The sequence below is a fragment of the Balaenoptera acutorostrata genome, chromosome 3 (assembly GCF_949987535.1).
Source record: "Balaenoptera acutorostrata chromosome 3, mBalAcu1.1, whole genome shotgun sequence".
Taxonomy (NCBI): domain Eukaryota; kingdom Metazoa; phylum Chordata; class Mammalia; order Artiodactyla; family Balaenopteridae; genus Balaenoptera; species Balaenoptera acutorostrata.
In genome coordinates, this window is record NC_080066.1 from 148,551,070 (window position 1) to 148,572,636 (window position 21,567).

Consider the following 21,567-nt stretch of genomic DNA (forward strand, 5'->3'; position numbering starts at 1 on the left):
ATCAGTTTGAGGAACAAGATCCTTATATCTGAGTGCCTTGAGATTCTAGAATTCAACTACTAGGGATAATTTGATCTCAAAGCAGAATCTGGACACTGATTCTCTTAGACTCAGACATGGTTGGTTTTATCAGATGTGCCTTCCTGGATTCACTTGCCAACTGTTGCCAGTCTCCTCCCTGCCTCCTAGTCTTCACTCATTCCTTGCAGTGCCCCACCATTGGCCCCCAGTGACTCCTGGAGTCTCCCAGAGCCTCCTCTACCTTCTAGGTGGCTTCACAGAGAGGCACTGTAGCCTCATGGAGAGACCAGCAGGTCTGGAGCCGGGTGGACCTAGATCAAAATCTTGGCTTCACCTTTACAACTGTGTGACCTTACGAAAATCACCCAACCTCTCTGACCTTCACTTTCCTCTTCTTTAAAATTAAAATGGTAATACTTTTTATTTGTAGGATTATGAGGTTTAAGTGAAATCATGTAGATAATGTACTTAGTATAGTGTCTGGCACATTCCTCCCCAAGTCCACTGTGCTCTCTTTTACCTCTTGCCCTTGACAAGGGCATACATGCATAGACCATTCTCTCTCCCACTGTGACAAAGACTTCTAATTGTCCACTAGTGTCCATTCCCCCCTTTTTCCCTCTTAGTTTTAGCTTGAGACATGGCAACTTAGCCAGAGATTATATTCTCCAGCCTCTTTTGTAGCCAAAAAGTGACCATATGACTAAGTTCTGGCCAGTGAGATGGAAGCAAAAGTGATGCACGCAACTCCCACAAGAGGAAATTGTTTGTCTTCCACGTTTTCTCTTTCCCTGGAATATGGAAGCAGTGTTGGTGAGTTAGTTTTGATTCTGCAAGCGAGGAAAATGCCACAGAAGATGGCAAAGTAATATAGAAGGAAGCCAGGCCCTGGACGACCTCGTGCTGTGGGCTGTCTACCCAGTCTGGACCATCTGCCTGCCTATGGAATATCACGCAAGAGAAAAACAAGCCTCTTCTCAGCCTTCTACTCATCCCTCCAGTCTCAGCTTAGACGTCACTTCTCTAGGAAGCCATCTCTGCTGCTCCCAGGACCAGGACTTCCTGTGAGTTCTCACCCGTGTCCTCACTGGAGCACACACATCACAGGGTCTTATAAAAACTTATTGGCTTGTTTGCAACCTTACCTGACTGGCAGAGATTTAAGGCAGGGACCACGATCTCACCTGCCCTCTGTTCTCAGGATCTGGAATACAGTCAGAATTAAGTGACTGTTGATTAGATCAATGGTAGTGCCACTCACTTGCAAACTGCCTTGGTTCTTGCCTAAAGGGATCTCAAACACTTCCACTGCTTAATCGCAAGCAAAACCTGAAAAACAATCTCCACTCTTCTCTCCCTTCCTCCAAACACACCCAGGGCTTTCTTCCACCTCCAGTCAGCCAGTCTAGGCTCCGGAAAGAAGTGCTCCCCAGGGAGCTTGTTAACTATGGCCTAAGTGCAGCTCAGTGCTGGACCCCAGTCCATGGGGTACATTACCATAAGACCCCTGTTATCAGGAAAGCTCCACCCTAATATGAGACCTGGGAGTATTTTGATTAGGTCTCACAAGATTATTTTTGCCTTGAAAACCTGGGCAAAAATAGTCTCTTGGTAAAAAGGGGAAAAATCCATACATCAAATTTAATTGGAAAAGGTATGCAAACTCTTTTGTAATTTGTTTTCAATTTATAGACAGCTATGGAGGTCTGTTTACAAATCTGGGGCAGGGCAGCCCTGGTGGATTTCTCTGGTCACTGTATGGAGGGAACTAGGAACCATCCAGTGGACCAAGGCCTTGGAAGCTGACTCTGAAAGCTGGGGCTCTGGCCTCCCGCCAGCATTTCCTTGAAGACAGTTCCCAAGAGCACTGGCCTTGGCAGCAGTTAGACGCTGCTGCTTTTTATTAGTGCTTCCTTCTCTTTTGCCAGACTTTCTCTGGGGTGCTTTGCGTGGACCGCGGCTTTCATTGCGACCTGAGGGTTTGGAAGAGCGCAGTTGGCCTGCCTCACTGTCCATCAGCCTTGGCTTTGGGGACCAAACACACAGCATCGTCCACGTTCCCAAACTTCCACACATGCACTACTGTGATCCCGCAGCCCAGGAGGCTCAGAAATAATGTCAGCTTTCCTGACGGCTCCGTGGGTCTAGTGAGCCCCAGCCTGGGGTGTAAGCAAGTCTTTAAGGGGTTGAGTTTGCCCCAGAGCAAACTCTTTTTAGCCTAAAAAAGAGCTTTTGAGAAGAAGGGGAGTACTGCCTCAGAGCGGGGCATTCAGACCCCACATTTGTCTCAGACTTGTCCTTGACCATGACAAGGAGATGATGGTTGTTTAATTGTTCCTGGTGTTTGAGCCAGAATCGCACATGTTTGTGGAGGGATACGAAGGGCTGAGCTTCCTAGGGCTCAGCCCCTGATGGGCCATGCTCAGATTACCTCCCTAGTGGAGCACAGGGTGAGGAGGGGTCGGAGTGGGGGCCACCCTCAAATAAGTCATCAAGCAGGGGAATCCCCTAGGGCCTGGGATTAGTTCACATAAGCTAATGTTGATGCAAGGTCACTGTTCCAAAGTTCATGTTCACCTTACTTAAATATGTTCAGGTGACAAATCATGTGGAAGTCATGAATCTTTGTGGTCTTAAATTTAAAAATACTCACTATACGTTGGTTTTAAACGGTTGCCATTTTAGTCTACATTCTAGTTTAGATATCCAGAAGCACACACCAAAGTCTTAAGAAAAACCTCACGGTGGGGGTGGGAATCTAAAATTAAAGCAGTTTTATGCTTTGACTTAATTTTGTCTGTGAATTGGCAAGAGAACTGCCTTAACTGAGCTTTGGGGGAGAAACCTCAGGAAGTTAGTTGAGGGTCCATGATCCCACCCTAATGGGCTGTTAGGGTAGAACATGGATACCTCCAGCCAGTCTCTCTGTATCCCTTCTAGCACTTTCTCCCTGAGAGTGAGGTTAAGAGAAATACTTCAGCTCATGGCTACCTCTGTTTCAACAGAGCTCATCTTTTAGAAGCACCTACTTAAAAAAATAATGAGGAGGCTTCCCTGGTGGCACAGTGGATAAGAATCTGCCTGCCAATGCAGGGGACATGGGTTCGATCCCTGGTCCGGGAAGATCCCACATGCTGCGGAGCAACTAAGCCCGTGCGCCACAACTACTGAGCCTGCGCTCTGGAGCCTGTGTGCCACAACTACTGAGCTTGCACGCCTGGAGCCCGTCCTCCGCAACAAGAGAAGCCACCGCTCAACTAGAGAAAGCCCGTGTGCAGCAACAAAGACCCAACGCAGCCAAAAATAAATAAAATTAAATCTTAAAAAATAATAATAATAAAAAAAATAATGATGAGATTAATCATAAAAGCTATTTATTGCACTCATATTACGTGCCAGGCACTGTGCTCTTCTCTCTTCACTTTTTATCTCATTTAGTTCTTACAACCACCTGTGAGGTAGGTACCATTACTGTCTCTACTTTACAGATGAGGAAACTGAGGCTCAGGGAAATTATATAATTTGCTCAAGGTGATCTGAAGGCCATGTTGTCTGACTACAGTTTTAACCACTGCATAATTTTGTAAAAAAGGCTGATTGTTAATGAAATGGGCAGAAACCAGGTTCTTCCACCTTGGCAAAGGCTGTGTCCTACCACCCACATCTGATGGGCCCAGAAAAACACTCCCTAACCCTTGTACTCATGTGTAGGGAAAGATCTGAATAGGAATTAGATAAAGGAAAACAACAAAATAGGATGTCTGAATTTCTTTTCTCTGAGTCTAGTTTTGCAACTGTCAAAGTCCTTATCATTCTTAAAGTTTAAAACTCCTGAAATGGACTTCCCTGGTGGCACAGTGGCTATGAATCCATCTGCCAATGCAGGGGACACAGGTTCGACCCCTGGTCCGGGAAGATCCCACATGCTGTGGAGCAACTAAGCCCGTGCACCACAACTACTGAAGCCTGTGCGCCCTAGAGCCTGCAAGCCACAACTACTGAGCCCTAGAGCCACAACTACTGAAGCCCGCGCTCTCTAGGGCCCGCGTACCGCAACAAGAGAAGCCACCACAATGAGAAGCCCGCGTACCGCAATGAAGGGTAGCCCCCGCTCGCCGCAACTAGAGAAAGCCCACGTGCAGCAGCAAAGACCCAACGCAGCCAAAAATAAAAATAAAATAAAATAAAATAAAACTCCAGAAATGTTATCTCCTGGTGTGTGGCTGCAGCTTCTTCTACCAAGGATAAGGATTTGGCAGACCTGGCTTCATGGGGGTAGATCTTGTGCAGCTCACGGGGCCTTGTAGAAGGGTCCTGTGCTGTGTTGAACGTTCTGCTGTAGCCGTCTGGAAATTGTTAATAATATTTGAATGAAAGACCATGCATTTTCAGTTTGCACTGGGCACTGCCAGTTTTGTTGCCAGTCCTGTAACTTAGGAGATAAAAATAACGTACTTAATGACACAGAGTAGCCGTAGCTGTGAACTACCCCAGAGCCAAAGCTAACGTGCCTGTGGCACCCCCTTGTCAACTCACTCTCTGTGTGGAGAGTAAGTGACCACAGGAAACAACCCAGAGGAGACGTCCACTCCCCCGCCCTGCAGCGAGGGCTGGTGTTGACCGCAGAGCAGGAGCTCAGCACTGACCCCATCAGAAGAACGGAGGTGGAGGGAGCCCTGACCCTATTTGAAAACCCCAGGAGAATGGGGGTAGGTGGCTCAAGGTTCTCTGAGTTTGGGTTTGCTTGATGCCCTGACTGGTGGCAAATGGTCTGATTTCAATGCCTCTGACATGAGTATGTCCTTCTGAACCCAGATCGGAGTTCAGAGGTTTGGTACCCCTTGTTTTGAAGCCAAACTATTAAACCACCACACCATTGGAGAGGGCTTTGCTTAAACAGGTGGGGTGCAGGCTGGGGAAGGGTGCAGTGTGAGCGTGGCAGGGAAAGCACCTGGCTCCTCACTAAAGGATGCCCTGAGATCTGGAGGTCCTGCCTCTGGTTTAGCCATAAAGAAGCTAGATTGAAGGGCAGAGTTGGGAAGGAGAATCGGTGCCATCTGGTTTGGCTTCTGTCTTCACCCCTGTTTCCAACTCACACATATGTCCCTGCCTTGCTCCTCTGGCTTTCTCCCTTGTTTGATGACCTCCATACTCCTGACAACAAGCTCCTAGGAAGCTTCTTTGTGGATGCTGGGTCTCGAGGAGCCATCTCTGCTGTGCCTGGCATTCTGCCCCAAGGTTAATGTCATTCAATAGTGGGGAGGGAAAGTAGAGATTTTGGTTCTTAGGCTCTGGCCACTGTGAGATTGTCTGGGGCTAGGGGTGATTTGGGTGGGTGTGGGGAGGTGACATCTGTGAGACGTACCATCTGGATGGCACTTGAGATGTATAAAGAATTTGTACAATCATAAAACACTGGCAACCCATTAAAAAACCCAGGTCCTTCTTTGCTGCATTTCTCTCTTCTTGTTCTGCTGCAAAAGATCTTTCAAGAAGAAAAGACGTCCAAGCTTCCCTGGGCTATTTGGCTTCTGTGCTAACATCAGGGTTTATGAATTATCATTGTTGGGCATCTGGAGACACGGGCTCACTGCTTCCCCAGAAGATGGGGAGTGTTAACCCCAAACTGCAACACTGCTAAGGCAGACTTTTAGCATCCCCAGCTGCCGTGTGCTGTCTTTATGCCGTTGCTCCCAGGGCAGTTCTCTGGCTGCTCGGATCTGGCAGTCTGCTCACGGCCCTGCGTTGTCATGGAGAAGGTTTTAGAAATATATTGCTGGATTGCAGACGTATTTCTGCCACCTGGAAACAAGTGGGCTTGTAGAAAAGCGACAATGGAGGGAGAGAAAGGGCTCCTGGAGGGTGGAGCTTGTGCCGGGGTAGCCGGCTGCAGCAGAGGACTGGGAGCCCTGCACTGCTGTTTGCTGTTTGGTATTCTGAGCAGGCAGCAGTGTGCTGATCAACTTGCTCCCTGCAGGACTCCTGGGAGCGTGCAGTCGGCCAGGAGGCCACAGCCTCTGCAGAAAAGTTTGCAGATTTTAAGAAAATGAAGGGCTGTGCAGCCCAATCTGTGCGGGGAGACCAAATGGATTCCCATTTAGACGTGCTGATGTAAATTTACACTTCCTGCAGGCAGAAAAGCTGCCCTTCGCCTATGCAGGCCAGCAGGCTGCCCTTGACCTGCCTATGCCAGCTCCTTAAGGGACATCTCTCTCTGCATGAGACCTGGGTGCCCCAGCCATCTGGGCCTCTACCCACACCCACAGCCCCCACCTCCAGTTCCGGTAGGCGCTTCAGACAGCCCATTTAGGGCACAAGTCATCCCTCTGTTTGTTGCTTCGTAGGGCAAAAAACAGTTGAATATCAATGGTTTCATACTGTTCAGCCAAACTGAAAGCTTCAGGGCAATCTGGCATCTTTCATTGGGATTAGATGATAAGAACATTAAAGAAAATCAATAATAGATTTTCTCTTGCCTAATAAATATGATCTATTGCCTTCTAAATCATTCTACGTTCTAGTGCTCTGTGTACATTTCAATTCTTCACCTTCCAAATACTGCTACCCATCATGTCCTCAACGTTACAAAGCATACTGTCTTTGCCTTGAGCTTTGTTTACTTTTTCTGCTACTTGAGGTAGAAACTATATCTGTTCTGGGCCCACATAGAGAAGGGGTATCTCAAAAGTACCTTCGAATGGATTCCAAGGATTTCTTAACTGGCTTAATCACCAGCACAAGAAATTATGTATGTTTTCGTTAATTGTACTTTCCTTTTGCTAGAAGTTTGGCGACTTTTGGAAAGCCCTTTAGAGATGGCTTGCTTAGCCTTATCTTTGTAGATCTGACACATCTAGACTATGAACAATTTTGAACTGGGACCTATAGCAACTATCAGTGTCTAAGGCACCTGCTCTCTCCTTTCTCCTCCCTGAGTCTTGCTTCAGCTGCCTTAAGGCGGCTCCAGTCGTGGGCCTGTTGCTCCTCTGTTGAGGCACTGACTTATTTAGCTGTGTTCAGACTCACAAGATATAGATCCCACCTGAATTTTTCTGTCTCTGGCTTCCTCCTAGTATGCCCCAGCCTCTCTCTTTTTTGATTCCCTTCCTTTTTTCCTCCACTCTCACTGCATTTTCTCCTTTCTTGGACATAATGATGCTCTTACTTATTTTAATGACCCTTCATAAATCAGCCCTTTCCTTTCCCAAAGAAGCTCACTTTCCTCCCTCCCTGTCATTTGTTTCCACTTATTTTCGTGGCTGCAGGAAGTAGGAGCCCAGGCAGAATTCTTGACCCACATATGGCAACCGAGGCAGACTATGAAACGTAAGGCCAGAGCTTTCAGCTGAGCCTGGATCAAACAATTAAACTGCTCCACTCCTAATATCCTTTTGCTGTGAATCTCAAGAGGCAGGAAGGGCTGGTCTAGTAAGTGACATGTGTATCAGCTGAAGTTAAGCCCACTTAAACTCAATTCCCCAAGCCCAGTTCTGCCCAACACTAGCTGTGTGACCTTGGGCAAGTCACTTAAACTCGGTGCCTCAATTTTCTCATTTGTAAAATGGGAATAATAATGTACTTTCCTCCTAAAGCCCTTGTGAGGATTAAGTGCTTAAAAAAACCCCAAAACCAAAACCAAAAAACAGTCGGCTGCCCAGTATAAGTGCTTAGCATGCGTTAGCTATCATTACCCCTGCAATCACAACATTAGCAAAATTTTTCCTTTGGCTATGTGTTTTGCTCACCCTGTGGGTTCTCTTCAAACAAGCAGATGTTTTTGGGAGGCATGCTCTGCCTACTCTATGATTTTGATGAGGGCTCAGGAGACCTCTAAGGTCCACTGGGGCCTCCCTCTAGGGCATCCAAGGGCAGAAGAAAGGTGACAATGCAGGAGAGCTCCTAGCAGCTCACCTCACCTGTGGTCCTCACTTCCCAATGCACAGTGCGGGCCAGCACGGGCCAGGAGGCCTGTTCAGCATCTCTGTGCATTGATGTACATCCAGTGTGGGGAATGGACTTCTGCAGATCCAGTCCTGCAGCTAACCTCCACGCAACTGTGTGCAGGGTTGGGGGGCAGGGAAGGAGATGGGGGCATCTTCTGTGCCTCATCAGAGAATGTCATTTGTTGAGGATGAAGCAATGCTAAGGCACACCCACCTCTCTCCTTCCTGGTCCAACATCGGTTCCCACAGTGAGCCCATCAGCGCTCTCCCGGGTTGGGCTTGTCCCAGACCCTCTTCCTCATGCCCATGGGGCCATAGCAGAGATGGCTGCACATCTCAGAATTCCTGCCGGGTACCACATCCTGCATTACCAGCGCACCCCAGAACAGTGGTTCTCCCACACCCTCTTCTACTTGGTTCTGCTAAAGATGCTACCAAAGCATTTGAGTCTAACCAGGACAGCAGCACACCCTCTTTTCCCCAAGAAAGAGATGTAAATTTAAAAACATTTTGCCATTTTAGTCAAGTCTTAAAATAAAATTTCAAAAATTATCATCATACGTCAATTTTATTGCCAAATATTTGGTAAACATGGTAATCCTGCCCCCCCAGCCCCAGACTATGACACATTACTGGGGACCCATTATTCCAGAGCCCCTTCCTTTGGAATGGTTGAGGGATTGCCACACAGCAAGGGATACATACAACTGCAAAGGGCTGTTATCTGAGCCTGGGGTCCACCAGTACCACCTGGCTAAAGTTCAACCTACCCCATTCCTTCCTTTGCCACCTTCCCAAGTTCAGAATAATGGTATCCACAAATTGAGTGCTATTTGCCAAGGACTGTGCTGCTTTCCAAGCATTAACTCTATTTAGGAACTCTCTACCAAGTAGGATTTATTGTCCTCATTTTACAGATGACAGGAGGGGCCTGTGGAATAGTAGGTAATAGTTTGAATAAGTCAACAAAGCTTGTTCCTTTGCCAAAAACTTTGCCTTGAAGGTATGGTAGCCACACGGATCGGACGTTCAGAATTCTGTAGATATCAATCATTCTGTCACACTGAGATGTTCCAAATGTCAACATTTTGGCATCTAAATTCCATTTCCCAGTCAGTCTCACACTAAGTAGGGGGAAGAGGTGTAGTGGCAACATGAAAATCCTTTGTCACCCATGTGGCTCAGTGGTGGAATTGGGAAATATGGATACCATGCTCACAAGCCAGAGATTGAAGCAGCCTTGGAACTGGAGGTATAGGTGGAATCATTGGACCCCCACCAGGGGGCAGCTCATTGTTCCCAGAGCTTACCCTTCTCTGAAAGAATGAGATGGCTACACGTCCCCTCCCTCTGCAAGAACGCTGATGCTGGGGTGGGTAGGAGCGTGTGTGTGCATGCGCGTGTACACTCCAACACAGGAGTAGAGATGGATCATCTTTCTGACAGTCCTGTGAATTGTTCAAGTGTCTGACACAAAAAACATGCCATCAATACTGTACTAGTGGAGAGGAAGAAAGGCATGAACACTTCAAAGTGGCAGCTAATTTAAAAATCACTGCAGACTAGGTTTTTGTGCTCAAATACCGACGTGACGGCATTTGATGAATCAGGAAGTAACAATACTGCGAACAGTGATTACCAGTGTTCCTCAGAAAGAAACCACCTCCACTTCTATATCCTAACACCTGCTACTAACCGCACCCTCTGTCCCAGCCCCGACCTATGTGAAGCCAAAGCAGCACCAGGGAGAGTATGAGGGGCTGGGAGGAGGTGCGTGTCCAGAGCACCAGAGCTCCGTGGAACAGAGCACGTACGTGAGCAGACGAAGTGCTCTTGCGTAGAGTCACGTAACCAAAGCATGTGATCAGGCGTAATGCTGCGGGTGCTGCATCAGATACCCAAAGCCAGTGTGTCACATCTAAGGCCTAAGTAACATTTCTAGAACAGAGACTTGTCTGCTGGATCTCTGACAGCCCCTTTCCAGGCTGTGTTGAGAAATGCCAGATTTCCTTATGCTCCTCTGCCTAAGGTTTTCCTGGGACATGCAGGGTAGAGATGCAGTCAAACAGTGGAAAAAGGCAAGTCTACGGAGCAACCTGGGGGTAAGCTCAATCACCTGGAAGCTTTAAGAAATGGGATATTCTGGTTCACTAAACGTTCTTATCAATTTGGTACTAATCAGAAGTCTCTTTCTGTTGGGACTTTAAAGCTGGAAATGCTTCTGAAGTGTGGAAGTGCTTGTCTCAGCAAGAACAGTCTAATGATGGAGGTGGTACCCTGTTTTGGTGATCTGGGACTCTGCACGGCCTGAGGCTTGGTTCTCTATGTTGACGATCATTATTTACGCTGCCTCTGTTAAAGGCAACACTGATAATGCCCTTGAAGGTAATTAATCTCTCTCTCTTTTTACTGTAATTTAAAGCTGATTAAGTACATGACCTTATGAATTTGACCTGATTAATCAAGGCTCATCTGAGGGAAAGAGAACAGCAGTGACTAGATGATGGTTGGTTGGCGGATTGCGTGTCCCCGGGAAACTGAAAAGCCTTGAAATCAGTGCTTGAAGGACCATCAGGTTTGCCTGTGGTTGGATACAAGGATGGGAAGGTAGTTAAGCCCAATGGGGAAACAGAGGTATCTGCTCATCTCATGACATTGCAGCGCGGATGTTCTCCAGGGTCAAGGGTCAGAGAGACTCTGTCTCCCCAGCACCAAGAGCAATGCCTGGCGTACAGCTCAATACTAATTTGACAAATGAATCGAGGCCTCCATTCAATCCATTCTATAGAGATGTCCTCTGGTTACCATTCTTTGTCCATCATCCATCCATCGTCTATCCCTCTCTCCATCCAGTATGTATGTGCTTACCGCATACGAGGTGCTAAACCACGGGCTGCAGGGGAGTCAATGGTAAATAAGATACAGGCCTTTATGTAGAGTTGATCACTCCTCTGTTTCAGTGGACTTTTTAAAGGAAGGGGGATGATAAGTGGTAGGCTTTACAGAATGGCCTGAACACAAACAGCATTCTCACGTGCCTTCTCTCCCCTACAGACTCTTTGCCTTAGGAAAATCCTGCTTACTGCTTCCACTGAAGACGCAGTCTGTGTGCTTCTGAAAGGAAACTTCCATCTTCCTGTCCAGATGTGGTGTAGGCACTGGTCATTGCCCGAGCAGGACACTGGGCTAGCTTCACCGATGATTCCATCTGAAATGGTTTTGTCCTGCTTGTTTCCTTGGTAATGAACCAAACTAAAGCTTTTTCCAACCCTTTCCATTCCTCTTCATCCCACTTCACGTTCCGTCTGTTCTGAGCAAGGGGATGTTCCAAGGGGTAAATGTGAAGGCCTGGGGTTATGTCAAGGCTGCACTTTCCTGGATGGTAAGAAGTTCCAGCGTGGTGTGCGGAGACAAATTCTGGGCACTTGTGAGAATGTTCACATCAGGAGAAGTAAGACTTTCTCTGTCCATCATCCCCACCGCCCCCACCCCTCTGATTTTCTCTCGCTGCATTTCGGAATAAGAAACACTCCTTCTCTCTGGCATCACTTCAAAGAGAAGACTATAGGGCTTCCCTGGTGGCGCAGTGGTTGAGAATCTGCCTGCTAATGCAGGGGACACGGGTTCGAGCCCTGGTCTGGGAAGATCCCACATGCCACGGAGCAGCTGGGCCCGTGAGCCACAATTGCTGAGCCTGCGCGTCTGGAGCCTGTGCCCCGCGACGGGAGGGGCCGCGATAGAGAAAGGCCCGCGCACCGCGATGAAGAGTGGCCCCCGCTTGCCGCAACTGGAGAAAGCCCTCGCACGAACCGAAGACCCAACACAGCCAAAAAAAAAAAAAAAAAAGAGAAGACTATAAATAAAGGGCACAAAAAAGGATCCTGGAAATTGCTCCTCCTCAAAGAGCAACATGACCACTTATCCTAGAATACAGAGATGCTCTACATTCTAGAAGATGGTCTGACACTTGGAAGAACCTTTCTTTACTATTACCAAGTTTGGCTTCTGTTTTTGCTTGAATTCTACTTAGCTATACACATATATTTAAAGGATCCAAAGTTTTTTTCCTTTACACTGTGCTTTTCTCTAAGTGCAAACGTCTAATTTGGTGACATTCAGACCTGGGCCTTTGCATCACATGTGGCATTATGATCCACAATGTGCTTTTCCAGAAGATTCCTTTCTGTACTAGGTCACGATGGTACATTACACTCTAGGCATAGTGCAGTCACATGATCCTTCCTGTTTACAGTGATTGCACCTGCCGTTCCAAAGTCTTAGAACTGAGAGCACCACTTTGATTCTGATTCATCCTCACAGTGTTTGTGTGAGGAGGGCAGAAATCATGATCCCCATTCTACAGGTGGGGAAACTGAGGCACACAGAGGTGATCTACCCAAAGTCACTCAGAAGTCAGAAAACAAACTGACTAAAGGGCCGAGGAAGATCACCTACGTACCTTTCAGCGCCTTATCCAAAAAAGCAGATTGTGTCCTTCTCAAATGAATGCATATACTTTGGAAGGAAGTAGTTTTAGGTGGAACTTTCTATTAAGGTCTCAAAGGCCCCTCTATCAAATCAGGAACCACAAGGTAAGAACCAGTATCACATTAACATTTTTAGTTAAATGCCCCTGACTCACAGACAAGGCTGATTATTATAGCTCACTGACAACCTGGTTACCGACATGAAAATTTAAGGAAAAATTCACCCATTCAAGAAGTAAGCATTGCCACAGCTCCTTTTCTGGTTTCACATCATCTGAAGTGTAACACCTAAGCACTGCTTCCTTCTACACAATACTCCTGTACCTGCTGGCATTTGATTGCAGGGGGGGGGGGGGGGAGGGGCTAACAGAATGTGTGTGTGTGAGTGTGTGTGTGTGTGTGTGTGTAACACCAGACACTTTAGGGACAATTCTGCCCAACAGAATATACATGAAATATGTCTAGTAGAGTAGTTCTCTACCCTGATTCTTCTTTTCTTTCTTTTTTGGTAACTGTTATTTCTTGATCCTGACTTAATGTAAAAAGAAATGTTTTACTTCCCACCTTCCTTGATGAAGGTAGAGTCCTTGGGTGGACATAGCTGGGGGCTGATTTCGGCTTCCTGGAAGGGAAGCACTCTAAAGGTTAAAGTTGCCCGAAGGCAACTGAATGGGACTTTTTGGACCAGAAAGTGGCCTGGTCTTGCGTGCATTTTCCCCCAGAGGCTAAATGACCATCTGTCCCTGACGCACTGCCCCTTCCTACACCAGGAATCCATATTCCCAGAAACAAACTAGGCCAACAGCAGCGCTCCTGCCTCCCAACTCCAGGTCAAGAAAGGCACAAAGAAGACCAACAAATAATACTGAGGCGGTGCTTTGGATCCGGGAGATCTTGAGGTACCAGGAGAAGAGTACTGATGGCCCCATCTGGCCGATAGGAAAGGTGAGGCACAGAGAGATTGACTAAATACTTTCAGTTGTAGGGGAGAGGGACACAGGAATGTCAGAGGGAGATTCTCTTTTTCCTCACGTGGGGAAGGAGAGGAGAGGAAGATACACTGCCAACCATAGTGAGCACGACCCTCACAGCAAAGAGGCAATTCCAGCTCTTCTGCCACCACAGTAAAGTAATTGCCCTCAGAGCAGTTGTGATGATTCCTTCACAGAGGGAATCCGACACCCCAGACTCTCTGGGGCCCACTCTTGGGACTTCATCCAGGGCTGGAGGTTGAGGCAGAATTGGCCTGGGCAGGCACATAAGGTAGCTCTGCTTCTTAAGGCACGGCTGCTGTCTGCGAGGAGTGGGCTCCACATTGGGAGGTGGCCATCAGACACTGCCTCCCCTAAAACTACCCTGCAGGAAAGCTCAATCGGGGGACACACTGCTGCCTAAGGAACCCGCCTCCCCCGAGGGGCTGGGGGCTCCCACTAAAGCGAAACAGCATCACCAAACCAACTGATTTCTTGTGTCACTTGGGAGAATGAGGGGGAAAAAAATCCAAATTGATCATTATTTGCAGATGATTGTCTAACTAGAAAACCTAGGGGAATCAAGGGAAAACCTGTCAGAAGTAAGACCAGAATTTGCACGAGAGGCAGATTAAAAGTCTAGCACACAAAAATCAATAGCTTTTGGGTCACTTGAGTGTGGCCTAATACCTTGGAAGAGCTGTGCTTTTCTGCAAGGCCTCCGAGCTTTGTGCAACTTGCCATATGTTAAAAGAGGGAGGGGAGCCAAGGAGATGCCTCGTCCACTGCAGTTCCCGCAGTCGCCTCAGACACCAGTATGTGAAAGATGCCTGGGGTGGCTACTGCAGGAGGGGGCAGTCACCTCTGCACTGTCTCCTTGCCCTCCCCTTCCCCAGCCTCGACCCAGACCCTTTCTCCCAGCACTTTTCTTTTCCAACTCAACAGACACAATGGGAACCTTGGCAAGGACCGGTGAGGGAGCCACCAAGGCTGGATGTGGTCAAAGACTGTGCTATGTCATTTCCAAACGAAGTCAGTTTTTAAAAACAAAGGCGGCGGACTGAAAGGTCTCACACGTCGGTCCTCTCATTGCCTCATTAGTCAGAAGCCTGGCGACGCTGCAGTGCCACGCCCAGACTGGGGACTCCCACGGTCCGGTCAAAATGGCCAAAAGAGGCCCCTCGGGGCTGAGCGGGGCACTCTGGCCAGCGCACGGCGGCGGTCATTTACGGTCCAGGCTGGCGTGCAGCTGGGCCTCGCGAACCATGCGATCGAAGGAGCGCGTGTTGGTCTCCTGGCGTACCTTCTCGCGCACGTGGAAGGAGGCCCGGGCTGTGGAGCGGGCGCTCTCCAGCGCGCTGCGCCGGTCCCGAGACAGCTGCTCGCTGCGCTCCAGCTTGCGACCGATGGCTTGGAGCAGCTCCCGCCGGCGGCAGTCTTCGTCCCTCTCCACCTTCTCCTTGTTGGCGCGCTGGGCCCGCTCCTTCTCCATCCGGCTCTGGCCCACGCGCCGCGCCTTCTGCTGCACCGCCTCCTCGGCCGCCTGCGCCGCGTGCTGCAGCCGCCGCTCGCCCACCCGGGCCAGAGCCTCCAGGTGTGCCTGATGCTCGCGCTCTTTGCGCTCGGCCGCCTCCTTGGCCCGCCGGCCCTGCAGCTCCTCCCGCCGGGCCCGCTCGCGCAGCTCGCGGGTGCGCTGCTCCACCAACTGCTCGTAGTTCTCCTGCGCGCGGCCCAAGCTGGCCTCCAGGGAGCTCCGCAGGCCCTCGCGCTCCTGGCGCTCCAGCCGGGCCCGGCCTTGCAGCAACGCCTCGTGGCGCGCCCGCTCCGCCCGGCTTAGCTCCCGCTTCTCTCGCTGCAGCTGGCCCTCCTGACTCTGCTTGGCGTGCGCCGCGCGCTGAGCGCGCTCCCTGCGCACCTGCTCGGCCCGCTCGCGCACTTCCTGCTGCCCCTCCTCCCGCTGCTTCAGGTTCTGTTCCTGCTGCAGCTTGCGGAGTCGGTCCTCCCGGGCCGTGCGCTCCGCCCGCTCCCGCCGCAGCAGTCCCTGGCGCTCGGCCAGCTCCCGCCGCCGCTCCTCGCTGCGCTCGCACTGCCGCTGCCGCCGCCGCGCCTCCTCGTGCTCCTCGCGGCCCCGGCGGCCGCGCCGCTCCTCCACCTGCGCGGCCCAGGCTCGGCGGCCCTGCTCCAGGGCGCGCTGCTTCTCGCGCTCCTCGCGCTCCCGCCGCTGCTCGGCGCGGACGCGCTGCTGCTCCCACTGGCCGTGGGCCGCGGCGCGCTGCTCCAGCAACAGGCGCTCCTCCTGGTGCCGCGCCAGCATCAGCGCCGCGATCTTCCGGTCGCGCTCCGGCACCGCGCGCAGACCCCTCTCGGCGCGCACTTGGCGCACGATGCGTTCCACGTGCTGAGCCGTCTGTGGCGAGTGGCTCAGGTCGCCGAGGCTGAAGCTGCGGCCGGTGAGGGGAGCCAGGGCCAGGGCGGATGGGCGGCCCAGAGGGTTGGGAGCAGAGGACGCCGACCCCGCCGGGCAGCTGTTCCTGGCCGAGGCCCGCGGCGGCCAGTGCAGCTCCCGCAGGCTCTCACCGCTGTAGGACGACGACGACGCGCCTGACTCGGAGCTCAGGGTGCCCTCCCGCCGGCGGGACAGGGAGTCTAGTGAGTGGCTTTTCCTACCTGCCCGCGACCCCGCGGGCGTAGGTTGGGGCCGGGCCGGGGACGGGCTGGAGGAGGCCTTGCGGGCGGCGCGCGGTGCGGGCGAGGCCGGGAGGCTGGTGCTGCTGCAGCTGCTGCTGCTGCCCGCGCTCGGGGCCGAGGACGCGGCGGCCGCGGGGCCCAAAGGCGTGAAGAGGCGCCGCTTCTCCTCGCGCACGATGCGCTCGCGCTCTGCCCGGCACTGCTGCAGCTTGGCGCTCCGCTCCGCCTCGTAAGCCTCGTACAGGCCAGTGGCCACTCGCATAGAGCGGCCGGGGGCCTCGCGCACCAGGTCCGCCAGGGCCCGTGGCAGCAGCTCCACAGGTTTAACGGCGCAGCGGGCGCAGGCCTCTAGCGAGCGGGGGCTGGTCAGCACGTAGCGGCTGCCCTCGGCCTCCGGACAGTCGAAGTTGAAGAGGTCGAGGTGCAACAGCGGGGACTGCTCCCGCCGCCCGCCTTCTGCTGCGCACGGGACTTCAGCCTTGCGGGGCACCGCGGCGGAGGCCGAGGCCGAAGACGCCGCGGGCTGCGGGGCGCCCTGGGAGTCAGGGGGCACGGTCGCGGCGGCTTCGTCCCCTCCGGAGCCTCCGGGCTCGGCTCCCGCCTTCTCCTCTACAGGCACGGGATCCACCATGGCTGAGCCCTGTCCCTTTGTGGAGGCTCTGCGGATGACAAGGGAGGACATCGAAGAATACATTTGAAAGCGGCTTCCCCCTCCCCGTTCATAGTCACCGCCCCCCCCCAAACTTAATCCGCTTTGGGATTAGGCTCAGAGGCCCGGTGGAATGTAAATCATAATACCGATGCCCTGAAACCCCAGCGGGCGGGAGGGTGCACAGAGAGCAGCCTCAGTCTCCCTCAGCGCCGGAGTGCTGGGCGGAGGCCTGTGGCCAAGCTCCCCTGGGCGTCTGGCCCGTTAGATGCATCTCCTCCCTGTTGCGAGTTAAAATGAAAAGATCGAGGTGCAGAGGCAGTAGCCGACCAGAGAGGCTCTGGAGGATTCCCGGGAGGATTAGCGTATTTGTTTGTAGCTTAGGCGGGCGACCGGGGATGCAGCTTTGAAGGAACAAAAAGGAAGAGGTCTGTTCATCCCCAGAGTGCACTGCTCTGAAGACCCCATTTGCCTAGGGAAGAAGTTTATGGTTGATTTTCATTTGCCAAAGGAGACCCAGGCGCCGGGCCCAGGGGTGATGGAAGGGCGCAGAGAAATACCTCAGTCCGAAAAGACCTCCCTGGGACGGGTGATCGATTCTTGCTCTTGCCTCTTGGACAGGGCTTGCTAGGAGCTGTGCCCGCTTTCCCCCGTCCCCCCCACCGGGTGTTTGCTAGGGACGGTGAAGGAGCTTGGGTCCTCCCAGATGCACCTAATCCTCTCTTAAGTCCATGCTAAAAGCGCGATGCACCTCAGTCTAGGCTCGGACACCCACCTGCCCCCAGATGTCCTCCGAGTCCCCCCACCGTATACAGCTGGGCTACTGGAGCTCAGCGAGCCCGTCCGCTCCCGGGTCCCCCGGCCGGTTAGCTTACCGCACGTCCCGCGCGGCGGGCTTTTGTTCGCAGCTTGCCGCTTTCGCTTGCGCCTCTTCAGTCCCTGCGTCGGCGGGGTCGGATTACTGCCGGCCGCAGCCGCGATAGGAGCCCCAGCTGCCACCGCAGCCAACGCCAGCGTCTCTCCATGGGGCCCGCGCACACCCCAGACGCTACCTACCCGCGGGAGGGGGAGTGCGACAAGGTCTCCCTAAAATAACGCAGCTCTGCTCCCTTCCTTCACACTGATTCTTAAAAAAGGAAGCAAGCCGGGTTCCATCGCTGCTGCATCCACCGCCGCCTCTCCAATCGTGAAGGTACCGCAGGTCTTTCGACGGGCCCCCCACGGGCGCCTCCTGGTGGACGCTCAAGGGTGTTGATTTGCTTGCTGATATGGCAAAGGAGGGGGGGGGCGGGATGTATATATTCTCTCTCATCAACAAACCCTGTTCTAGCGGCACCTTAACTAGGTAGAATGAAGGAATAGCTCATTCCTTCTCAAGACGACCCTGAGAAGCAAACAAACTTGAGAGCAATAATTTGGTAGAACTCTGGCTCCTGATCCAAACCATGACTTAATTTTTTTAAGAAAAACCAACCAAACACATTCAGATAGGTTTGAGGCAAGCAGAAGATGTGTGCCTACTGTTTAATGCAACATTTTAGGAATTCCTGGTTCCAGAAAATACAAATTAAAACCAGTCAGTACCAGTTAATGAGTGCTATTTTGAGATACCTCCTCCCCACCTCTTCCAGTTTGAGTGGTAGTGGCCACAGCAGACAGATGGAAGGAATATTTAAGGGAGGGGGTTGGAGCGTGGGTGGGACATAACATTTAGAGAGCACTGTGAACTCTGTCCTTAATAACCTGGACATTGTCAGATAAGCAGTGAGGAGCAAGTGAAAGGCTTAAAGCAGGGAAATGACATGATTTGGCTTATACTTTAGGAACATAACTCTGGCAACCATGGGGTGAGGGCTATAGGAGGGCCAAAGGGGGGCAGGAAACCCAGTTAGCTGGACACTACAGTCACCCAAGGCAGGAAGGGTTGGGACCTGAGGGGGAACAACAGTAGGAGGCCTGGGTCTGGTGGGAGGTAAGGGTGAACAGATTCCTGAAATAGAGAGTAAAAGAAGCAATACTCAAAGGGAGCTTGGCTCTGGGGTGTGAGGGGTGGTGAAGGGGTAAGGATGACTTCCTGGAGCGATGAGGTGGGTGGGTGTACCACAAACTGAGAGTGTGGGTCCAAGAAGGAGGATTGGGTGGTGTGGAGGGCCAAGGAAGGATGGGTTCCTTTTAGGATCACTTGAGTTTGAGGTGGAGCCCCTCAGCAGGTGACTGAGTAAGTTGTGTCACAGGTCTGGACTGGAGCTACAGTTTAGCACGTCATCACCATATTTGAGGTTCCTAAAACCAGGAGTGTGAGTGAGATCATCCACGGAGGGCAGGCGGAGCAACAGGGAGGTGGGCAGGGCATTGATGGGGCTGCTAAAGGAAGAGGAGCCCATGAAAGGGACGAATAAGGACAGGCAGGCAAGTGTGGTCTCGTGGAATCTAATGGTAGAGTACTTCAGAAGGAGGGTGTGCCCCTAGTGTTAAGGCTGCAGAGGTCCAGAAAGATTTTGTCAGAATCAAATACCCACTGAAACTGGCAGTGAGAGGGTCTTTGGTGACGTCGGCAAAAATAGTTTCAGTATTGTCCTAGGAGCTGATGCCAAACCACAGGAGGCTGAGGTGCAGTGGGAGATGAGAAAGTGAGAGTTACTGACTCTTTTGACATTTGGATGAGAGTGTTAAAGACTGTGAAGGGCTTGAGATTTTATCCTACTTACATGCTAACAAGTTAGCCTGCCACCGGTTCACTGACGCTGGCAGAAGACATGAAACTCGTGGGTCAGAAACAAAGGACTTTGTTACTCATGGTACAGCAGGCAGCATGAGGTTTATGTTCTTGTTGGTCCCCTTTGCTCCCCAAGTCCCGTGGGGCAATGGAGAGGTGGGCTGAGATAGATATTTTATATATAATGGGTTTGTGTCACAGCTGAGTGACCCTAAGCTTAGTAGATCCTACCCTTTTAAAGGGGACTGCTAGCAAACCTGTTTAAACTTTGCCCCAGAGGAAGGCATTATCTTTATTATCCTGGGAGAAAACAAATTTTCCCCCTGACGTGGAGGGAGACTCTATCTCTGTCTTCCAAGGATGTTTGCTGCACAAACATCCTTGAAAAGTAGTCCAGAATAAAAGCCTTTACAAGACATGCAAAAATGCCATGAATTGCTCTCAGTAGAGAAAAGGAGCAATTGGTCAGATGGCCAGTAAGAAATGGGGCTGGGATTTGGACCTGGCTCTGTCTAACCCTGAAGTGGGTCCCATGTATTACATTTCTACACCAAATTGAACATCTGGAGAGATGTGGATTCAGATGGAGATAAGTGGGGTGGGCAAGTCAACCTCTTCAAACCTCTTTACTTCGGTTTTCCCTTCTTTACAGAAGATCCCACTAAATTGTCTACCTCAAGGATTAATAATGTCTGCTATGTAAATGTCATCTTTGTCATTAAATAGAGACAGTATTAGGTACCTTTCAGGATTGTTGTCAGAACTGGAAAGACTGTATGCGAAGTACCTAGACAAACACATTTCAGTAAACAGTGATAAAATTGTTACTATTTATTTTGATAAAGCTCATCTAATAGGGGTGATCAGAATGAGGACACGTGTAGTGTCTGCAAGATTTTAAGGGAAAGCCCAACAAATGTTCCATCCTTGATTAAGAAACGATTCTTCATCTGGGAGGGTCGTGGAAGCAGTCATGGGAAGGGGGCCCTAAAATAGGACAGTGACCTAGCCAGACAATTCAGCAAAACTGACTTGGCAATCCATGGGGTGCCACTGAACAGTCAGATATCTCTCACCTCTCACCTCTACGTGCCTTGGACATTTCAGGAGATGGGCTTCCCACAGGTTAAGCATTGATTTCCTCCAGATCGGGAATCCCAGCCTGCCAAAGATCAAGGGTGTTAAATCCAACTTTATTAAAGCAGCCCAGTTTGGGAACACCCACCTGTCCCTTATGAGTGGAGTAGTGGACATGGTGGGTTTAAGAGTCAGACAGATTAATCATTCACATTCTGTCTCAGCCAGGCTCTGTGATTTGAGGCAAGTGTCTTAACCTCTCTGAGTCTCAGCTTCCTGAAAAGAAGGCACAATATGGACTGTTATTTTGTCTTGCAAAGACCCTTAGAGATAATAATTTATTAAGTTCCCCGTTAGATCCTTTAATATAATAGCTCACTGTCTTAGTCAGTTTGGGCTGCTATCACAAATTACCATAGACTGAGTGGTTTAAAAAACAAACATTTATTTCTCACAATTCTGGAGACTGGGAAGATCAAGATATTGGCAGATCCGGTGTCTGGTAAGGACCCACTTCCTGGTTTCCAGATGACCATCTTGGTGTATCTTCACATGGTGGAGGGCAAGCTCTCTCCTGTCTTTTCCTATAAGGACGCTAATCCCATCATGAGGGCTCTGTGCTCATGACCTAATTACCTCCCACAGGCCCCATCTCCAAACATCATCACATTGGGGGTTAGGGTTTCAATATATGAATTTGGTGGGTGGGGGGGGACACAAACACTCAGTACATAGCACTCATCTAATTTGGACCAAAAAAATACAACATAGACATAATCTCCGTTTAAATTCCTTTTTCTTAGTCTCCACCACCCACCTCAGCTCTGTGCATTCATTCCCCTTCCTTTCAGTGTAATCCCATTCACAGAACAGAGATGATTCAATCTAAAGTTCTAAATCAGGAGTTGGTAAATGATGATCTGTGGGTCAAAACCACTGGGTATTTTTGTAAATCAAGTTTTATTGGAACAAGCCAGGCTTATTTGTTGACTTATTGTATGCTGTTTTTCATGCA

General features: G+C 50.7%; 1 protein-coding gene across 1 annotated transcript; it reads right to left on the reverse strand.

The window, feature by feature from the left end:
* Positions 1-14,388: 14,388 nt before the first annotated feature.
* Positions 14,389-17,726, reverse strand: CCDC177 (coiled-coil domain containing 177). The gene is made up of 2 exons (XM_057544584.1): positions 17,635-17,726; positions 14,389-16,769 (listed from the first exon to the last, which is right to left on the reverse strand). The coding sequence occupies exon 2, from the start codon at positions 16,739-16,741 to the stop codon at positions 14,645-14,647; it is 2,097 nt and encodes a 698-aa protein (XP_057400567.1). The 5' UTR covers positions 16,742-16,769; positions 17,635-17,726; the 3' UTR covers positions 14,389-14,644.
* Positions 17,727-21,567: the final 3,841 nt, after the last annotated feature.